This window comes from Paroedura picta, chromosome 12 (genome assembly GCF_049243985.1).
Source record: "Paroedura picta isolate Pp20150507F chromosome 12, Ppicta_v3.0, whole genome shotgun sequence".
In the NCBI taxonomy this organism is placed as follows: domain Eukaryota; kingdom Metazoa; phylum Chordata; class Lepidosauria; order Squamata; family Gekkonidae; genus Paroedura; species Paroedura picta.
In genome coordinates, this window is record NC_135380.1 from 33,829,145 (window position 1) to 33,851,023 (window position 21,879).

General features: G+C 42.6%; 1 protein-coding gene across 6 annotated transcripts in view; it reads left to right on the top strand.

Moving 5' to 3' along the window:
* RALGPS1 (Ral GEF with PH domain and SH3 binding motif 1) overlaps positions 1-21,879 on the top strand; it is a 240,587-nt gene that overhangs the window by 211,614 nt on the left and 7,094 nt on the right. The window contains exons 13-17 of one of the 6 annotated variants that reach the window (XM_077307095.1): positions 7,825-7,951; positions 8,699-8,850; positions 10,318-10,369; positions 15,404-15,484; positions 20,410-20,515. In XM_077307095.1, the coding sequence (XP_077163210.1) occupies positions 7,825-7,951; positions 8,699-8,850; positions 10,318-10,369; positions 15,404-15,484; positions 20,410-20,515 (518 nt within the window). The other 5 variants (XM_077307096.1, XM_077307100.1, XM_077307097.1 and 2 more) reach the window with 5 other exon arrangements.

The window sequence follows — 21,879 nt, forward strand, 5'->3', positions numbered from 1 at the left end:
TATAATTCCCTGTGAAATACCTGTCTTTCTGACAGTATCAAATGAATGTATGGAGACTGAGTCTCCCTTCCCTCACAATCAGAGTAGACCACAAGGTTAATATTGCTCATAGTGCCCCTGATTATGTTGTGCTTATTAGCAGGAAACAATACAAGCAAAGCCAGCATGAAGTTATCAAGATAACATGGAGTTGGAAAAGAATGCATTTCTCAGGTGTGTTCTTTGCACTTCTTGATTGAAGATTTCCCTCCCATTATAAAAATGTTTTTTTGATTTTCTGCTTTTTAGAGGACTACTCAAAATTCCTCAATTCTAAACATCTACCTTCTTTAATGGTATTATGAATATCCTGGGTTTCTTGATGCCCCTGGAAGGGTTTCCCAAACAGGTGGGAGTTAATTCATTTTTCATATATTTTTAATATTTGTTAAAAATTTATCAAGTGATATGACCATATATGATCATGTTGACCTCCCCCTCCCTCCCAAAATGGCCAGTGATGGACCTGCAAGGGTGGGAAAGAGAGGGGTTCCTGGTGGGCATGTACACAGTTATGTTTCCCAACCATATTTTGCATGATTGCACCAACTCTGGGGTTTTTTGAAGCCTCAAGAATGTTTCAGGGATTGCTCAATGTTACAAAAGTTGAGAAAGTCTGGTGTACATTGTACAAAAAGTGCAGGCATGAGATCCCCAATTGCTTAACTGTGTCAGCACTTTCTGAGTAATTCCTGACAGAGGCTTAATGTTTCAGGTTGACAGGTAGAACATTCGAGGGAGAAGGGAAGGTGGGTGTGTCTCTCTCCTCCTTGTTATGGCTGCTTCCCTTTTTTGACACATGCCAGTGGCAGTAGCAGTAGCAACCCCAATAACTAGGCAAGCAATATGAGTTGCACTATTTAAAGCAGGGATTCCCAACCAGGGGTTCATGGACCCCCCAGGGTCCAAGGGAGCTCTGGAGGGGGTCTGTGGCATTTCCTCTCCAATCTCAATGGACTCGGCCACTAGCTAGGGAACCGGCTGCTTTGCTCCCCCTTCTCTCTCCTGAGCATGAGTTCTCTTGTGGTTTCTGTGCTGGGGAGGGGGCGGAGTCTGTCTCCACCTTAAATAGCATCCTATCTCCCCTCCCAGGGTGGTGATGTCATTTCCAGTGTTACTTATTTATTTATATACTTACGTACTTACATGTTTATTTGTTTGTTTGTTTGTTTGTTTATTACTTGAATTGATATACTGTTGTTCCCATTCGGGCTCACGATGGTTTACACAATAAAAGAATAAAACATGCAACTTATGGGGGTGTGGCAGGGAGGTATGGCAAGCTGACATCACTTCCAGGGTTCCTCGAAGCCTGGAATATTATTCCAGGGGCTTCTCCATGGTCATAACATTAGAAGAGGCTGACTTAGAACATACATTTTATCAGGGTCAAGAGTGGGCTGTCAAGTGAGAAGACTCTCAGGCCTCAGCAGCTGATATCCACTGGTCATCTACTACAGGCCAGGTAATTAGGGTAGGTGCACATAGCCCACCACCACGACTTCTGTTATTCTGAATCTCAGTTTTGACTAAAATGGAGAAATACATGAACATATCTATCTGTCCATATAGCATGGGGCGCATATAATTTTGCATCTCAATGTTTATGATATACAAAGGATTATTGTGAAGCTGTTTGGGAGTTAGCCAGATAAACATATGATTATATGGGCAGTGAGGTACCTTCTAGTGTTTGTTAAGAATGTGGCAAAAGGGCACTAGGATAAGACTTTTTTTTAAATGTCTAAAAACACTAAAGGCAACAGTGAGACCGCAAGAACAGCCTGTGCTCCCTTGTTCCTCTTTTGGCCATTTGGGCAAAATAAATTGTCCTATGGGAACAAAACCATGAAGGACATTGACATTGGGAAAGAAGTGTTCTGTGTACTGATGATTATTTATCTCTTTGGGGAAATGACTAAGCAAATAGTTAGGTTTCTTGATGCTGTCATCTGGCTTTATAAAAGCTTAAAATGTTTTGTTTGAAATTAAGGATCTGAGAAGTATCGCAATTTTTGAACTTCAGAAGATACGTAGGAAGTGATACTTCCATTGTTCTTTGTTTTGACAGATTCCTTCTCTTCTTTTCTTAATTGCCAGATCAGATACATTTATTTCGGTCAGCGACCAGTACAAAATAAAAAACAGTAAAACACAATATAAGATTGGTTAAAAGTTCCAAAATACTTCATATATTCAATAAATCCATCCTAACCCTTGCACATATTTAGCCAGGCATTTCTACATTTAATTGCTAATCTTACATATTTGGCAATAATATAGGATAAATTCTTATTTTCATCCAAAAGGAGATCCTTTAATTTGGCTTGTCTTAAAGTAGCCCTTAAGTCAGTGAAGATGGAATACAGCAATTCCTGATGCAATTGGTTGTAAATACAGCAATCAAAAAGCACATGTTCGGTGTTCTCAATGTTACCATCCTGGCATATGCAAGTGCATTTCTGGGGTGGAAGCTTTTTATATTTTCCCTCTACCAATGCTGAAGGGAGAGCATTGTAGCGCAATAATGTAAATGCCCTTCTAAATTCAGAGTTGTCAATATTAGAAAGATAGGGCATAAAAGATTATTTAGAAGAGAGGTGTCATACAGTGGATTATTGATTCTATTTAAATCATGCTGTCTTTCTACCTCCTGTATTCTTAGCTTTACCAATTCTTAATTGCCAGTTTTGTGGCTTGCAGTAGAATTGTGCCCTGACTTGATTGGCCTAGGCTAGCCCGCTCTCATCAAACTTCAGAGGCTAAGCAGGATCAGCCCTGTTTAGAACTCAGATGGGAGACCACCAAGGAATACCAGTGCTGATCATAGAATCATAGAGTTGGGACCTCATGGGTCATCTAGTCCAACCCCCTGCACTATTTACAGAGGCAAACAATGGCTAACCTCCTCTGTTGGTCTCTTGCCATGAAAACCCTACAGGGTCACCATTTGTCGCTGTGTCTTGGCAGCACTTTCTGCTACCATTAGGATTATGGTAACATGAGCCATTAAGTCAGTAGGCTAGCCAGATTTCACACAGGCTATATAACCTTTCATCCAATATAGTTTGTACGTAGTGAAAGCACTGTTGGTGAACCAGTCCTAAAAACCTTCTTTAAATATGTGTTCTAGTCATTACTCAGTCTCACCTATGCGATCCAAAGCTGTCCTTTTGGTCATCTTCTTGGCATAATTTTTGTTTCGTTAAGATAGAAATTAGTCGACTGACGCCTTTCATTCCGGAGGCCTAGCGTTCTAATAAAGGCTTACCGTTCATTTATAGCACTTGAATGATTAATTCATGGAAAAAATATGCAAAGGAAAAAACAGTGAAACCCTTTGGGATATTAAAACTATGTGATCAACTTTTCCAAATGTTTCTGCCGCAGCTCTCTAAACAGCACGTGTCTGCTTCTGCTGAGCTCCTGTCAGGTCCCCCAAAATAAACAGCTTGTAATAATGTTTTAATATCTTTATACGTTGGTTTCATATACATGTCGGCATCTTCTTGACAGTAAAGCTGAGGAATCATGAAAGGTCTCTGCTTGTGGCAAAGGACAGGAAAATTTTGCTTGATGGCATTTTTTTTTTCCTATGGGAGATGTAATAACATTAATGAAGGTTCATCGCAATTGCATTCAGTCAGCCTTGGTGGGGTGGGACTAATAAATGAAGAAGTATTTGGTAGCAGATGATGTCATTTGGTGCAGGGGTAGTCAACCTGTGGTCCTCCAGATGTCAATGGACTACAATTCCCATGAGCCCCTGCCAGCAAACGCTGGCAGGGGCTCATGGGAATTGTAGTCCATGGACATCTGGAGGACCACAGGTTGACTACCCCTGATTTGGTGGGAATTCAAAAACAAAATGACCTGATTTCAAATGCATTTCACGGCTGAAACTTTAGTAAAGGAGGCTAAAGATATTTTCCCTGCACCAAAGAGTAGCTGAAGTGATGAACATGAATTACAGTGATTACACAATGCATTAAATTCTGTTTCTCAACTGAAAGTCTCTGGCTGTAGTTGAGCAAATGATTCTGTTCAGCCTCACAAATAATTTTGATGTACCACACAAATAATTTTGATGTACAAAGACGACGAGTAAAACAACAAATGATGCTGCCTCTATGAAACTCAGGCTTCGGCTATACTATTTGTGTTTTCTGCGCACCAGGTCAGAGTTTCCATAGATTTAACCAGCAACTGATCTACATCAAAACACACAAGGAATTTAATTCAGGTGTCCGTGGAGTCTCCGTTTCTGTGGTTCAGATTGCATTTGCTTTGGAGAGGTGCTAACACAGTAACAATGTGGAGGAGCAGAAATAGCTTACCTATTCTCGGCCATCTGAGCTGTCACTGTGGGCTGAGTTTGTCCGTAATTATGCTCCCAGCTGTTCTCCCTCCCTGCTGCCATGAGATCAAGATTTAGTATGCGCTACCAGAAAGCATGATGCTGTGCTATCTTTGCAAGCAGAGGTGCCTGCAGAATGTTTGGTGTCAGAATGTTAGATACCAAAATTCCGCGCCTCAAGACCAAACAGTGAAATCAGTGTTGCTTTCAGCAATTTTGTCTTTTCATATTGGGATTAGCAGGTGGTGGCAACACCCGAGGTGTTTCTCAGGGCCTCAGTTCTACTGCAGCTGATAATGGTGTTTCATTTTGTTTCCCTTTGTTGTTTTGGATTACTTTCATTTTTTTATATTGTTGTAGATTTGCACAGAATCTGTTCCACGCACTGCAGCTTTTAACATACTATTTGTTTTCCTTTATGGTGGCCAAATAACAATGCCAAGGAGAACTGGTCATTTTTCAAGAGAACTAGCAATGTAACTGCTTGGGGATGGGCATTGTAGTCAGGCTGGTGACACTGATTCAGATCTACCATAGTATCTGATGGTCTCTTCAGTTCTCTTCTCACTCTTATTGACATTGCTATTGGGCTTCTATCATGCTGAATCAACCACAGGAGATACTATGGTCTATTGAGGCATCTGACAATAGCCTTGTGTGACCAATAGAAATCAAGTTTGTGTTCTGTTACTACTCAGATTTGTGAATGTTCTCATTTATTAAAGTATAAATGGTGTGATGGTAGTGAAATGTAGCCCTACAGACCAAGTCTTTGTATGGGACATCCTTCACTTTGACTGTTTCCTCACCAGAGGCTCCATGCCAAGCTGCAGGCTGGAGTTTGAGCAGCCAAGGCAGCCTGCCCCGCCTCTTCCTGCTCCTGTACAGGGGAGGATTTGGCCCAGTGCCCCTCATCTAGTGTGGAAACAGTCTTGGTCTCCTTTCCTTTTTTGACTCGATGGGCCTGCACATCTTAGCACGGCACCGCTGAAGTATGGATCCATTATAATATCATTAAAAAGTTTAAAGAAGTTATTGAATCCTTTTCCAAACAGACCACCACACTCTCCACACGTATCATCAGATGATAATAAGCTTTTAGGGCATTCTGGAAACACTTTTGATGGGCAGGCTATCACTGCAAAATCAACATTTATTGTCAGTAATATTTTGCAATGTCGAATTAGTCCCTTTCAAAAGGCTTAAATTGCACAACTGTTGTGATTTCCTTGTGGTTGATTCATCCTCTTCAGGCAGTGAGGGGGGCAGATGGTTCTTTGAGAAACCCTTTGTAGTCAAAACTTTGTAGAAACATGTTCAAGAAAGCATCTTCCAGAGTGTGGTTCTGGTTAACACCCCTGATCAAGAAATGAACTGAACTGCAATTTTTTTTGCCAAGGTATTTGACCTTTATATAAAAGCCCTCCTTAGAAACTATATAATGCCAAAATGACTCACTGTTCAAATGCTAATTGGCTTCTTCATCACATGCAAGAAGCTCCTTCATCACTTGCATTTATGTGTAAGTGAAAGAGAGATGACAAGCTGACAACTGAACATCTTTTCCCTGGTCTTGTTTACCAGTGGCTGTCACATGAGAGATGTCCCCAAAGCATTTCTTTTCTCCCCAGGCCCAAAAACTAGTTTCCTTCCAAAATATTTCTCTTTCTTCTGTTTCTGTTCTGTATGAGTCAGGACTAAAAGAGCCATATAGATGTAAAGGTTTATGGTTTATGTAGTGGTGAAATGCGTAATCATCAATGGCATATCCAGTGCTTGAGGTTATAAGTCCAGGACTTGAAGAAACTGAAATTAAAAATACATACCCCTGAAAAATCCATACCTACTTTCCACATTTGTATCCCTTTGGAGTAATGGTGAGGGGGTGTGGTTCATTGACAGAGCCTCTGTTTTGCATGCAGAAGGTTCCAGGTTTAATTACCAGCATCTCCTATTAAAAGGGCCAGGCAGTAGGTGATGTGAAAGACTTCAGCCTGTGACACTGGAGAGCCACTGCCAGCCTGAGTAGCTAATTCTAAACTTGATGGACCAATGATTTGAGTCAACATAAGTCAGCTACATAGAGCAGTGGTCCCCAACCCCCAGTCCAGAGACCGGTACCGGTGATAAAAAGGTTGGGGATCACTGACATAAAGAATCAGCCCCAGATCTGGTCTCATATAGCAACAATCAGTAGTTTATTTATTCTTTGCCTTATTACTCACTGCAGTCAATGCTGTTTATCCCTATCCCTATCTTCAAAGAAGAAGCTATGAAACACATTTATGCCTGCTGAACTGACTTTCCTGGCTGAATGCTGAACAATATTACCGTAATTATTAACTGAAGTCCCCTTGTGTATGATCTAAAGCACCTAACCATCCTTAAAGCAGGCATCATTAAGACGTGGGGTCGCTTCAAACATGACAAAATTTCCTACATACAAAGCGCTTTTGCATCGTAAAAAAAAAAAGATCATCTCGCGTGCTGATTGCACATCTGCCTGTTTTGCTGCATGTGTAGTTAGTCACAGCTTCTTAGCATGTATAAACCTAGCAGGATGTGTGGTTGTTGCTTGTGATCAGGTTTTACAGTTTTCCCTATTACATACAAAAGTAGCTCTCTGAAGGATCAGTGTAATATGTGAAATGTCAGAGAGTTGAAAGTAGAAAGTCATTTGTTGCAAAGTCTAGAAGCTAAGCTCTTCCCTCTTGGTCAGCGCTGTTAAAAAGTTGCCGCAGTTGAGACAATCCCGTTGACACGCACACAGACAGAATTAGTCTCTCCTACTTGGAGGACACCATGGAAGTCGTAACAATGCCCCATTCCTACTACATAATGCAAGTGTTGGCTAAAAAGCCTGTACTTTCTCAAAGCTCCAGAGTTTTCCAATTTAATTGAGAAATAAGACATCTGCCTGGCTCTGGTGTGCATGAAACGTCCTCACGTTTCCCTTAGATACTCAGGCTATGAGTCAATGCTAACCAACTGTTTACAAGCAAATAAGGTTGCGAACCAAACTCGGAACATATGCTGGGTTAGACGTTCACGATAACATATGAAATATTTTCTGGCTGTGCATTTAATTCCATTGGCAAGTCTCTGTCATGGAGTCGCCAAGAATATATTTTTGTGGAACGTTTGTCGTCAAAACGATGCACCACTATAGCAATCTGAGGCCAATTGCTATTTTGACTTAATTGGATAGATTCTTAATAGAGTCGGATGGTGTAACACCAGTAGGCAGGAAGCAGCATTTGGGAACTGTGACATGTGAGATCTGTGACAGTCCTTCTGAAGTAGATGCTGACTTCCTTCCTCCCCCACGCACGCTTTCCGAGTGTCTCTCCCCAAGACTTCCAGAAACTGATTGCTAGCAGTACCTTTCCCCAGCTCCAGTTTAGCATTAATTGGTGTCTATTTTGTAGGTCCATCAGAGGTGTCAGCAGCTGTGAGGTTCAGCAGGAGACCAACCTGTCCTGATGCCTCGGTGGCAGCCAGCCTGCCAACTCCTCCTGTACCGCGACACAGGAAGAGTCACAGCCTGGGAAACAAGTGGGTGTTCTAGTCCTCATAAAATCTTAACAGTTTATTCAAGCACCACTAAGGTTTAAGCGAGTCATTAGAAAACCCAGGAATAGTTTTCTCAGTGGTATCTTTCTAATACCACCAAAGTTACTTTCATTCCTAGTTAAATGCCTGTCTCCGACTCACCTTGAGTTCTCTTCTAGATAATGCACACGCTGCCATTTTGGGCCCTGGTGCTACTCATCCCCCAGTCTCTAGGGGGCAAACTTTACCAAGAGCAGCATCAGTCAACGTAGTGCCCATTTCTGGGTAAGGGAATGATGACTGCCTAGCTGTGATACGCTCAAATAGGTTGGACAGAAAGAACCGTTCAAGGCAGTAGCAGGGTCCGAATCCCAAGCAGAGTTCTCTTGTTCCCCTGAGTAAGAGAAGTGGTTGGGTTATAGTAGAGAGAGGACATTTGACTTGACCGTCATCATCTTCTTGAATTCACTCATGTAGAAGCTCAGGATTATTGAGGCTTGTCAACTGGGACTCCCAACCAAGCATCAGAAGAACAACATGAAAACACACATATTCCTATTTAAAAGCAATGGCAGTTTAATTTGTACAGGCTGCTCTGAACCCAGTTCATGTGCAGACCTTTTAGGTCTCAAGGACTTGGTGACGTGTATGACCAGTGAAGAGAGGTCTGTGTGGAAAAGGCAGGAGTGAATGGATGTTATCAGATTACATAAGAATCTTTGCCTTTTTTTTTCTTTTCCAATTTTCCAGTATGATGTGTCAGTTAAGTGTAGTTGAAAGTAAAAGTGCAACGTTCCCAACAGAGAAGCCACGCCACCTGCTGGATGACAGTGTGCTAGAATCCCACAGTCCTGTCAGAAACCACACACTAGACTCTATTTTCACCAATGGTGTTTCCATAGGTAAGTATTCGGTGGTTCGGATACCAGAGTCTTGCTGGATTCACTGCTTGTCTGTCTCTCCTGCACTGAAGACCAGGGAGACCCCTAGAAATGTAGTATTATGTTCAGGGCAAAAGAAAACATGGCATTGCAGGTAGCTATGCAGGTAACTAAGCGCTGCTTTTCATGTGCCCAGAAATGTCGCACAGTTCACTTTATCTGTAGGTCATTTCAGTCGCACGCCGCTAAGTCGCACGGTCAGCTAGCTTCTTACTAACTTGATTGTCTTGCTGAAATATGGCAACAGTCAAATGGGACACGTTAAGCCATTGTGAATTTTGTTCTCCTGTGAGTTGGGGTTGGCAGTTAATGTAAAAAAAGGAGACGTGCTTGTGAAAATTCGAGTAAGTTTGAAAGTTTATTTATTTATTTATTATATTTATATACCGCCCTCCCCGGAGGGCGGTTGTGTCTGTAAGAAGAGCACCATTTTAAAAGGTAGCAAAGCACAAGCCATGGTTTAGAAACGTGCTCGACTGGATGAGGAAATGTATTCTGCAAAATTTAGTATAAAGTTTTAAACTTTGGCTACAGAAAAGACTTGGGGGGGGGGGAGGAAGTAGTTGTTTTGAGTAAAATGTAATAGTGAACATCATGCCAGAGAAAAGCATGAGTCCCAGCAATAGTTTGGGTAACCAGTAGCAGCTAAAAAAAAAAAGACAAACTTTAGTTAACTAATTTGCTGTGGCATGAGGTTTTATATGCAAGAGCCTATTTCATCAGATGCATGATGCACAGTGTTACTAATCTGAATGTAAAAAGTGCCATCTTCACATATCACCTGAGAAGCCATCACAGATCATTGCCATGCTGAGCAATTCCCTAGTAATGGAAAAACCAAGCTGGACAGTAATATACGTTCCGGAAGTTGGATATCATCTGTCATTGGGGGTTGGGGGCTGTTCCTTTAGCTCCTGAACAAAAGGAAACCCACACCACCAAGTTTGGTGGGAAGGTCCTGTGTTCAGTCTTGACATTTACAACTTTAATTTTTTAGCTTCAGTAACTTAAATGAAAAACGATTGTTTCTGGAAAGTCCCGATCCAGAAAGAGGACCATGAAAAAAATCAGGCTGATATGTCACGGCACCAAAATGTCACTGACTTCATGTTACCTGTTTCTGTGTACTAATTAAATGGAAAACAGTCATCCTTTTGTGGTCTGTCATTTGTCTTTGGCGGGCGTGGTTATGTTTGGAGACTGCTGATGTTAACTATGAGGTCCTAGCCAAGCACTGTTGGGTACTGCATTGGTCCAGGCAACAGGCACCTCAAGAAGAAACACTGGAATTTTCTTTATGCCACTTTTCACTCTGGCCTCACCTGTCTGGCTTCTGTGCTTTGTTCTGGGATCTTTTGCAATGGGCATGGGCATCTTCCATGAATTCCTTTTGACATGTCAATATCTCTGTGTCCTTTTGTTTTGTAGGAAGCAGTGAAAGCTCAGAATTTAGCGAGGAGCCTTCTTCGGGGCTTGAGAGGTGAGCATTTCCCTTTACCAATGAGTTGGTGGCATTTAGGCAGAATCTTCATTTCACAACATCACAGAAGCCTTTGATGAGTCTTGCTTCCATTGCCTTAATGGTGCCAGAATGTTGCTGTTGACTGTAGACACTCGATCAAGTCATAAAGAAAAACGGAATTGGAATAAAATGCCTTAAAATCTGTCATTATGTGATTTAAAAATGAAGGTGGGGGGCAAACCTCTAAATATCCAGGATATGGATTTCTGTGTATCACCCCTGCATTTTGTCCTGATGAAATTAAATTCCCAGATACTCAGTAATGTGTTTAAAATACCATCAAACTTCAGATTATTTTTTTTAGCCTGAGACCATGGCATTTAATTAGCTTCTGTCAGTAATCCAGAATTTGTCCATTCCATTTGTTTGCTTATAACACTCGTGTAGAAGCTGCAGAAGAATTCCAGGTCCAGACCTGCTCCATCTGAGCAGTGTTCTCTGACTTTCAAGACTCATTCTCCCACTGGAATCCACTCTCAGGGAGCTCCCAGGTTCTGTTGAGCTAAAGAACCATCTCTTTCCAAGCCTGATCTTGTTTCTGCACTGTAAAATAAACAGAAATATCAGTATCCTGTACATTGTGACGTTCTCTTTGATTAAACAAAAGAAGTTCAGCCATGTTCTCATAAGAAATATTTGTTTCTGATATTGCCTGGTATATGATACCTTGGGTGAAGTTTAGTCCGATGATAATGCTGAACTAGAGAGAACTGTGGAGACAGTACCCCAGAACTTCATTGATGTGGTCTCTGTGCAATCCCAGACAGAGAATTGTGCACCCACCAGCCTGCCTCTGAACATTATGGATCTTGTCTAAGCGTGAGGCACTGCACTGCTCACTTGCAGTGGTCTTTCCCATCTTCCCACTGCATCATCCCTCACTTCTCTCTTTGCTGCTGCAGAGAGAAGAATTGCTTGGGCGAATTCTGCACGGGCAAAAAAAGCCAAGAGGTAGCTCATATAGAAGCGGGGCCTGCCCTCTATCGGTCCCTTATTGGTCCCACAGGAAGGGAGCATGGAAGAATTCAGGTTCCTTTTTTTAAAGTGGGGACCTGTCCTGCAGCAGGCACGTGTGGACAGGGAAGGCCATCCTACGGTGGCTCAGAGGGTGCAAAAACTGCCCCAGTTGCTTTCACAGCACTTTGCTGAACCACAGGGCGTACTGGGGCTTAAAATTTTTTTTGCAGGAAGGTGAGATTGTGTTCCATGCAATTCCACCTTCCTGCAAAATAAAATAAACCCCGCTGCCCTCCCACGTGGCGGAACCTGTCCGCCGTCACTGCGTTTCCTGGGAGGACACATTTCAGTGGGGGACACAGACAGCTGTGGAGCATAAAGCTTCACAACACCGCACCGCCAGTGGCCCAATACAGCTGCCGCCTTGCGGAATCGACCTCAGAGTGTCTCATCGACTGTAAAACAGAGAATAATATGAATTATATGAATAATGTGAAATACAGCAATAGAGGAAAAGGAAGCAAAGAACTCTGTGTGAAGGAAAATGGCACAATCAGATAATGGCCCATTGTTCTGGTTAGGTGAAGAACACAATGTCTCTGGATGTTCATCCTGTGGACAGTAACAGCGACAGGACTTAATGGCTGAAAGTCTGGGATATTTGCAGACATCAGCTTTACTAGTGTGAAGATTCAAGCCAACTTTAGTGATTCACTTCCAAATATTCATTCAGCCTACAGATCTGGATGGGGATTCAGCTGCTTCCCAGAGTAACTCTCATTTTACAGTGAAGCAGATCTGAGGAAGCTTTGAAACGAATGTCCTGTCCAGAGGCTTATAGTGTTTTAACATCTTATGTACCTGGCGTTTCATATGTTGCGTGCATAATATTCCTGCAATGCAGTGTATACTGCTGCATTCATTATTGGCAATAACTGTGGCTAATTCAGAAAAAAAACAAATAGGTTGCAGTATTTTTCCCTTGGCTGATAGCGTTAAATCTGTGGGGTCAGGAACACGGAGGGACTCTAATCCTTCAGCTGTTTATTAGTGATCTCAGCTCATGGTACACTGAATGGAAACCCGCCCCCACCCCAACATATCCCCCAATATAAACAAGCAAAAGCAAAAGAACTTCCCTCAGTTCCAGGCCATTGGATACCTGATTGGTTGGAAGTGATTGGATCCCTAGTGGATCTGGGCATGCACTGTCCAATCAGGGTGCAGTGGTTGCGTTTGAATCTACTAGTTCCCATCGGGAGACCAGCCAGGTATAAGCCAATCAGCGGTCTGCCTCAGATCTCAAGCTCTAGCCCTTAGCAGATCCATATACACAACAGTTAGCTTGACTGGTAGGCTTAGAATAATCCCTAATGGATCATTTGGACATAGGTGTTAATATCATAAAACTGTGGCGTCTTCGAGTGAACTAGAAAACTAGAAGAACTAGATACTATCTTAGTGCAGTCTTTTCACTGCAGCATTTGTAGGCTTGTTACAGAGTAGGGCTTTCCCTCCAAGAGAGAGGTTGTGGCAAATATTGCTTCTAGTCAGAAACTATTAGTGCCGTGATCCCTCTGGCTCAAAATGAGACCTTTATAAAACTGGTTCAGTGTTCAGTGTTTTCACCCCTCCCAGGACTTGAAACTAAGTATTCCCAGTCTCTTCACATATGCTGTTTTATGGTAGACTAGATGTAAAGCCCATTGTATTTAGGAATACAATGGGCGCTAGCATGGGCCCTGGTAGGCCTGGCGGCCTTGCAGGGCTCCTGGCGGGCCCCTCTGCCATGCTGTCCCCACCGCCCCCTTTACCCCACCCCCTCCCCCCGAGGTCCCGGCTTCAGCGCAGCGACAGGAGCTCCGAGAGAACAGGCCTGCTCTTCTCGGCGCGTCAAAACCTTCCCCCCTCCCCCCCCCCAAGGTCCCAGCTTCAGCACGGCGAAAGGAGCTCCGAGACAACGGGCCTGCTCCTTTCCCGGCAGCAAAGCCTCTTTACCCGGCCCCCTCACCTCTGAGTCCAGGATGGGCCAAGTGGCCAATTGACCCCTCCAAGTTTTTATCACAGACTCGCCCCCGCCCCTTTCTCCGCCCACAATGCTCTTACTGTTTTATTTTTACTGCTCTGCGGGAACGGTTTACAGATAATACAGAGTAATTTGTTAGCTGGAGAGTGCCTTTGGTGCCTGCTTTGGTGCATGCCTCCTTGGTGCCTATTATGCATGGTATCACATCCTCAAGAAATAAATCAGTGTTTTTTTACTCCTTTCTGAATGTAGTCTCTCTATGCTGAAGACCACGGATGGGGGTGGTTTTGCACAGAATAAATCTTGTATAATTTATTTTAGAATTTTGTCAGTCATAAAGTGAGGATAGAGAATACCATTTATAACCTCAATGTTTAACCTTTCATTGTAGCCCTTTTCCATTAAATAAATGTGTTCTTACAGATGTGACTTGTGATTAAATTAAAATATTTATATTAGGGGTAAAGTGCCCCAAAACATTTTACAAAGCAAAAAGCAGCTTCAATGCAATCACAAACACTATCTCCTTAGGTGAGCTAAAATGTAAATTCTTTTCAAAAATCAAAGAATAATTTTATTTGTGGCCAAACAATCCTAACTGCAATTGTTGTGTTTTTAATTTCAAAAAATACACATTTACATTTTTTTGAGTTCCGCAAAGTAGAAAGGTGGCTAATAGATTTTTAAAAGTAAATAGCCATGTGAATACCATGGTCTTTGGAAATAATATTAGGAGTGTTCCCACTCCCAAAGGCCTAGCTATAGGTGAAGCATCTGCTTTGTGCAAGATAATAAATTTACACAGTCTCAGGATCATGTGGCAGATTTTTTAAAGTTAATACAGTTTCTGAGGTCCAGTGTTATTGCTGCCATCTTAGGGATACTACAGAGCTCCTGTAGCTTGCTCACAAAATAGTTCTGGAAAGCTCTTCAAATAACTACCCAAGAACCTTAATTTCCTTACAAACCACCATCTCAGACTACTTTATGCATATTGACAGAATGCCCCACCATACCAGTTAAGCTGTGGGAATCAAAAAAGGAAAAGAAGGGGGGGGGGAAATAACAGGGGCAGGTTGTGCCCCACAGATCATGAAACTACTTGAATTCAGCAGAAGCCATTTAGTCAGTGAACATGCTTCTTGCATTCGGTATATTCAGTTTCCTGAAAAGTTGCATCTCTGTAATCATGTAACGTAATTTGCTAAAGTCGACCATTTTCATCTAAGCAACCCAAGGTTTTAGCACAACGGCTGAGTTGGGAGTGGAGTGGGCTGATCTGTATTTCCGGTTTCATAAAATGATTGTGTCTGCTCATTGGATTGCTTCACTTGTTCTTCATGCCTTATGCCTCTGATGGGCCAGAGTGTCATAAGAAAAGCTCCTTTCCATCCATGGCTCTAGCACTGAAACCTTGCTTCTGAATCCCAGAGTGTTTAGTGCTGGCTCTTCAGTGGTGGTTCTTCAGTGGTGATGAAAATGCATCCTGCACAAATATATATAAGCCTTTCTTTGTTTTTCTTCTCATGTCCTGCAGTTAATTACTGGCCTTTGCACAGGTTTTGAACATTTCATGGTGGTCTTTTGATAGCCCCTTAATTCTTTGCTGAAGACATCTTTCAGGTTTGTGCTGCAGGTTGATTGGGGCAAGCGTAACTTTCATAGGAGCTTGTTTATTCCCAGTGTCATTTTTCCAAATATTGTTGGACCTCAGAAATAAAAGGAAGAATTAAAGTCAGTGAGATAGAAGCAGCTTCACAAACCTGCATTGTCTGTTCACTTAAAGCACCATCTTACCCATGTTCTCACAAAGATTTGCTTTCTGTTTTCATAAGTGTGAAAAATTAGCATTATTTCATGGAAAGTGAAACAGTCACTAAAGATACCTCTGTCTTTGAGAACATCCAGTACAATGTGTGTCTCCCATTATCTTGTATGTTTTGCTGTGATGGATGTTATCACAGAATCTGCACGATGAGAAAAGAACTTACCTGTAAATTTATGAACAGGGGTCGGCTGTATGCCACGCTGGGGCCCAACTGGCGGGTACCAATTCGGAATTCTCCCAGAAGTCGAAGCTGTGTCTACAGGTACAATTAGGTGGTGGGTCTGTCTCACCCTGAAATGTGGTGTTAATTCTTATTCTCAGCCTCTGTTTTTCTCTCGCTAATTAAGGCAGCATCATATTTCCTTCTTTTTTGTTCTCCTTCCATCATCTCTGCAAAGACTTTCCTTCTGTGCTATAAGAATTGCCAAGAGAAGGGAAAACACTTAGATGTTCATTCATCAAGTTATACTTTTCATCTCCACACCACAGAAGCATGATTGGCCATGTTTACATGTCACCCTGCATATAAACATGCTTCCTGCTGATGTTGACCATTCTTCCTTATCATACTAAAGTAATTGAGGGCAGAACTCAGTTAAAGACATTTTCTTTTAAAATAACAGAATTCAAGAAAAGGAGTTTAGGCTGAATTCTCCCATTGAAATAATTATGTCTGAAAGTACCTCATTTGGCTACATGATATTTTAAATTAAAGGGTAACTCTTTTGCCCTCATTTTTATCTAGTACTTGTTTTAAATAAGACATTCCATAAGGTTGAGGCTACACAGAGCATTCCCCCCCACCTTAAATTGATCGGTGAAGATGGCTTTAAAAAAAAAAACAACAACACAAACTCATCCTCCGTTTGTGAGTGAACTGTGGTTTTCCAAGTTTTCCTTCCTTGTCTCTGTCCTTTTTAAAACTAGAAGAAAGATAACATTTCCATCCGTGCCATTCTCAATGTGATGTTAGTCTTGCACTTCCCCTGCTTCCATCCTTTCCCCGTCCTCACAACAGTCACCGGACTCAGGACAGCTATTATTGTAGGTGAACCTCGATAATTTTTCCAGAGATCTGTGGACCGTCAGAGCATTCCACTGGTGCTGCACAGGATCCAAGTCACTGTTTACAGTCCAGATATACGGAAACAATGAACTGCCATTATCCACGGATAATGGACTCCCAGAAAGGTTGCTGAAAGAAAGCTGCAAAGAAACTGATAAACCATGCATCCCATACACCAAACACAGAGAGTGGGGGGGGGGGGAGATGTCCACAAAGGCAGCTGGTATAGCAGTTTGGTGCCAGTGGTTAGGAGTGCGGACTTCTAATCTGGCAAGCCAGGTTCGATTCTGCACTCCCCCACATGCAACCAGCTGGGTGACCTTGGGCTCACCACGGCACTGATAAAACTGTTCTGACCGAGCAGGAATATCAGGGCTCTCTCAGCCTCACCCACCCCACAGGGTGTCTGTGGTGGGGAGAGGAATGGGAAGGTGACTGTAAGCCGCTTTGAGCCTCCTCAGGGTAGGGAAAAGCAGCATATAAAAACCAACTCTTCTTCTTCTTATAGCTCAGTGGTATGCCCATAGCCAGTTGTTTTTTAATGAGTGGAGAGTTGTCATGTCATGCATTGGACAGCAGAGTGACCAGAGAGTAGATGTGTAACAATGCTCACCTGTAAGGAAAGAAAATCACAGAAAAAGCAAGAAGGGCAGTGGTGCTGCTTCTACTGTGTGTGTGGAATCTCTGTTGCAGAAACGACAAATGCCTTCTGTGGGGAAGCATCCCAACATGCAACCCCATGAAGGCCTATTAAAACCGGTTGGATAATAGCATTAAAATGTATGCCCATTTGTGTTTGGGCTATGGGCCGTGTGTATCATATACGATCTGGTAGACACCCGAGGAAGAAGAGAGCTCGGAGGCACTTTGTCCCTAAAGGGTAGTTTCCTGACATCCAGCATTAATTTGTGCTTTTCTCTTACTGCGTATTGAATCACGCTGGCTTTCAAGCTGCCTCTTCCTTCTCCAGCCTCATCACCGCAACTCCGTTTGCTTCTGCGACTCAAAACAAATCGAAAAAATTACATTTCGGTTCTTCCCATGAGAGATGGATCTATAAGCCTTTCTATTAGCAAGATGCACCTCCGGACACATAGATGACTAGAGAATCACGTAACAGAAGTGATGGAAGCGATGGGATAACTTGCCAAGATATTGAAGTCTAAGTGACTTTGTGCATGTTTTGGGGGAAAGGGAGTAAAGGTAAAGTTATCCCCTGTGCAAGCACCGAGTCATGTCTGACCCTTGGGGTGACGCCCTCTAGGGTTTTCATGGCAGACTCAGTATGGGGTGGTTTGCCAGTGCCTTCCCCAGTCATTACCGTTTACCCCCCAGCAAGCTGGGTACTCATTTTACCAACCTCGGAAGGATGGAAGGCTGGGTCAACCTGGAGCCGGCTGCTGGGATTGAACTCCCAGCCTCATAGGCAGAGCTTTCAGACTGCATGTCTGCTGCCTTACCACTCTGTGCCACAAGAGGCTCTTGGAATGAGAATAAATATATGCAAATGATCTTTCCCTAATTCTAACCAGTTTGTCCGAGATTAATCTAAAGACCAGTTCCTTACAGGGCATCTTCTCAAGGTTTCTTCTGTTCCTCTTCCTAATTGCTGAATTATTTTGCTAGACTTGGTTCCCCCCCCCCCCCGACAGAGCCTTTGTGCTTCTTGCGAAGGTGATGGGAATATGCGTGTGTGTTTACAGAGGAGAAAAAATGCTTCTGCCTTCAAAACGACCTTGCTGTCAAGCTCATTCTCCCATTTCAAACCTCTTTTTGCCTGACTTTTATCTCATTCTGTTTCTGTTCCTTTTTGAATAAACATCCAAAGTAACATCTCATCATATTGCCTGCATTAATTAGGCTATCGCTCGGGAAAGTGGGTGTCTTTTGTAACTATACTCCCTCATTCTAAGAGAAATGCTTTGTGATGATTACTATATAAAATTGTGATGTGTCATTCTCTGGTGATGGTCAACCTTTGGTAAGAAAAATAGTAGTGACCTATTTGCTGTACAGGTAACAGATATTTTTTCTAAACTGAGCAGTCTCAACTCTCAATGCATTATATTGTAGGGGTTTTAAAGATTCCTTGTTATATATATGGGGTCAAAGAAAAGGGACAAGTTTTCTAACTCTCTCTGTGGTCTAAAGTTATTGCTATACACATAGAAACTGGGTTATGTTTGTGGACATCCATAGTACACAGGCAGCAAGCAGTTCACATACCTGCCAATCTCACATTCAGAATTAACCAGCTTGGTGTAGCAGCTAAGAGTGGTGGCTTCTAATCTGATGAGCTAGATTTTATTCCCTGCTCCTCCACATGCAGCCTCCTGGGTGACCTTGGGCTAGTCACAGCCCTGATGGTGCTGTTCTCAGTCCTGTTAGAGCTCTCCCAACCCCACCTACCTCACAGGGTGTCTATTGTGGGAAGAGAAAGGGAATGAGATTGTAAGCTGCTTTTTGAGACTCCTTCAGGCAGTGAAAAGTGAGGTATAAATACCAATTCTTCTTCAATGTATACAAATTAATTCACAGGCCCTGCAGATAGGCAAAGCAAAGGTTCATTGCTATTTTGTTCATCCTGCTATAGAAATAGCTATGAAGTAAAACCAAAAAGAAAGTGTTATCTCCTGGGATGCATGGTGTGTTTGTAACTGATGTTTTCTAGCAAATTGTGTTGGCCTGAGGCAAGCTCTACCTATAGACATTTCACAGTGGGGTTTACAGAACCTTAAACAGTTAGTGCCTAGTATGCCAGATCAGTCTGTGCCTATCTTAGTGACTTAACTAACTGATATTTGGGAGTAAAGAATGTGGTGGCCACACAGTTGCCCTGGAAGACCAAACAAATGGTCCAGAGTTCAAGGCCTTTGTTTGTTTATTACATTTATCAGCCACCTTTCTACTTCATAAGAATTCAGGGCAGCTTACAGTGTAAACCGCAATAAGCAGCAAAGGACATAAAAACACTAATTGAAAATCAGTAATGTAAAACATTTGATAGGCAGGAGAATAGAAACAAAGGTCAAGAGTGGGAGGGGCCAGGTATACCCTCCCTGAGGAGCCGAGTCCATAATCATGGGGTTGCTATTGAAAAGGCTCTCTTTCATGTGCCCCCATATAAGCTTCTTTGGTCAGTGGGGATACTCAAGAGACCCTCTCCCCATGATATTATTTCCCAGGCAGAAACATAGAAGAAGACAGTCCTTCAGATGCTCTATTTCCAAGCCATGTGGATATTTAAAGCTCAAAAACAGTACTTCAAATCAGATTCAGGAGCAGATAAGAATCCAGTGTAATCACTGTTCTATTGGGGGAGGGGTCACAGGATCCTGATCCTGACCTCAACCAGCAGTGTAGCCTATGTATTTTGCACTAGACACAACTTCTAAACACTCTTCAAGGGGAGCCCCAATTAGAGCACATTGCAGTAGCCCAGTCGAAAGCATGAATCACTGTGGCTAAATCAAACTAGCTAGGAACCTCTTGACTCGGTTTAGTGACTAGAGTCCTCTTGATCCTATTTGGTGAAGATGAAAGGTTTGTGTTTCATTTGATATAGCCTCACCCAGTCTGCTAATCATTTATCTAGCACATGTCACTTGAGTGGCAATTTCATATAATTTAATTATTTGTCCAAGTTATAACTTTTTAACAGTAGCAGTTGGGCTTCGTCCTGCCCACATATATTCTCTTAATCACAGCAGTTCAATTTATTGTTCAAAGAACATTTTTCCCTGGTATCTTCTCAATGATAACATCTTGAAACCGTGAACATCCTTGAATTTCTGCTGTCAACAGAAAAGATTGTTGTCAAGATTTGGTGTTTTCACATTCCTTTGGTCTGAAGATCAGAATATTTATATCCCTAATGCAGTGATAAAATCAGTTTTAATGGTTGGGAAAATCTAACAACCATTAAATATTCTTCTGTTATCCTAATCATCACACTCAATAGCTTATATAAATAAGGGGAACATCAACGTTAAGGACTCAGTCAAGATCAGTGTTGGTTGCTCAAAGAAAAGCAAGAGAGGCTTATGAAAGTTTTGCACAGTTTAAACTATTTTTTCCATTTTTGTCTGCTCCCACCAACATAATGTTGTTTGTTGTTTCAGTCCTACAGGGGCTTGCAGCTGCACATCAGGGAGTTCCATGGGAGTTGTGACCATGGAAGGGCCTTTAAGAAGGAAGACATTACTAAAGGAAGGCAGGAAGCCCACGGTAAGAGTGGTTCTAGCTGTAGCCATTTCAATTTGCAGAGATGGCTGTGGTTGCTACTGAGAATACCAAAGGAAATGCTGCAGATAGCTCTGCGCTATCAGGTAGAACAATGAGATCTGTGTCTCATTTTGTCCTACAGTGATGGTTAACCCAGCGAGCCATTGTGGTGTAGTGGTTAAGAGTGGCAGCTTCTAATCTGGCGAGCCAGGTTTGATTACACATGCAGCCAGCTGGGTGACCTTGGGCTCCCCATGGCACTGATAAAGCTGTTCTGACCGAGCAGTAATATCAGGGCTCTCTCAGCTTCACCTACCTCACAGGGTGTCTGTTGTGGGGAGAGGAAAGGGAAGGTGATTGCATGCCACTTTGAGACTCCTTTGTGTAGAGAAAAGCAGCATATAAGAACCAACTTTTCTTCTTCATCACCTTCTTCTACTTAAAGCCAGCCACATGGAAACAAAAAGTCTCTTTTCATGGCTTGAGGCCACACACTAGTCCATGTTGCTGTGAAGACAATGACCATTCCTTCTAACAATCACCCTTAAACAAGTCCTAGAACTTTCCTACATTCTTTCTCATAGCCTTCACTTGCGTGCTCCTGTTGCCTTTTTTTTTTTTACCCTATTCCTCATGTGTTTTCCTCCCTCCAGTGGTCAATTCGATATTACAGACCAAAAACCTGTGGTTTAAATCTACAGTATATGCTGGCCATAGTGCTATAATATAGACTAGGCTAATAGAGGGGACAAAACATGTGGAGCAGAGGAGGAAATCCAAAGCAACAGGAACGCACAAGCAAGGAAAATGAGAATGTAGGAAAGCCCTCAGCCTCCTGACTGAGGAGATCAGAAGTTTATTTATTCCAGGCTTTGGTTGAAAACCTTGGGCCTTTTCGCACGGGGATCTTTGTTGCAAATTGTTTGCGGAATGAAAAATCGCCATTTAAAATAGTGGAATTCGTCGTTATGCATACCTGCCTTTGTAGTGGAATCAGTTGCGTTTTTTAGCGTTTCCCACAGGCTTCCGGTCTCGGCAGAAATCGCTAGAAAGGAAGCGCTATTGCCAAGCTCGTCCCGCCCCTGGCCGTCAAGCAGCCAATGGGCAGCCGTTAGCATGCTCCCAAACAGCCCCTTTCCCTTTAAGAAAGGTTTAAAAAAAAAAAACAGACCCATAGCAACGAATCTAGGTAGATTCGTTGCTACGGAGAGACCCATCCAGCTGCCTAATGTGAGCTGTCGTTTGATTGTATGATCGTTGGCACGCTGCCTCGAGTGATAAAAAAAAAATCCCCCCCCCCTCTCACGGGCCCGATTTTCGGCTGAATTTATGTGTAAAAAATAAAGGGACTTTATTTCAGCAAACGG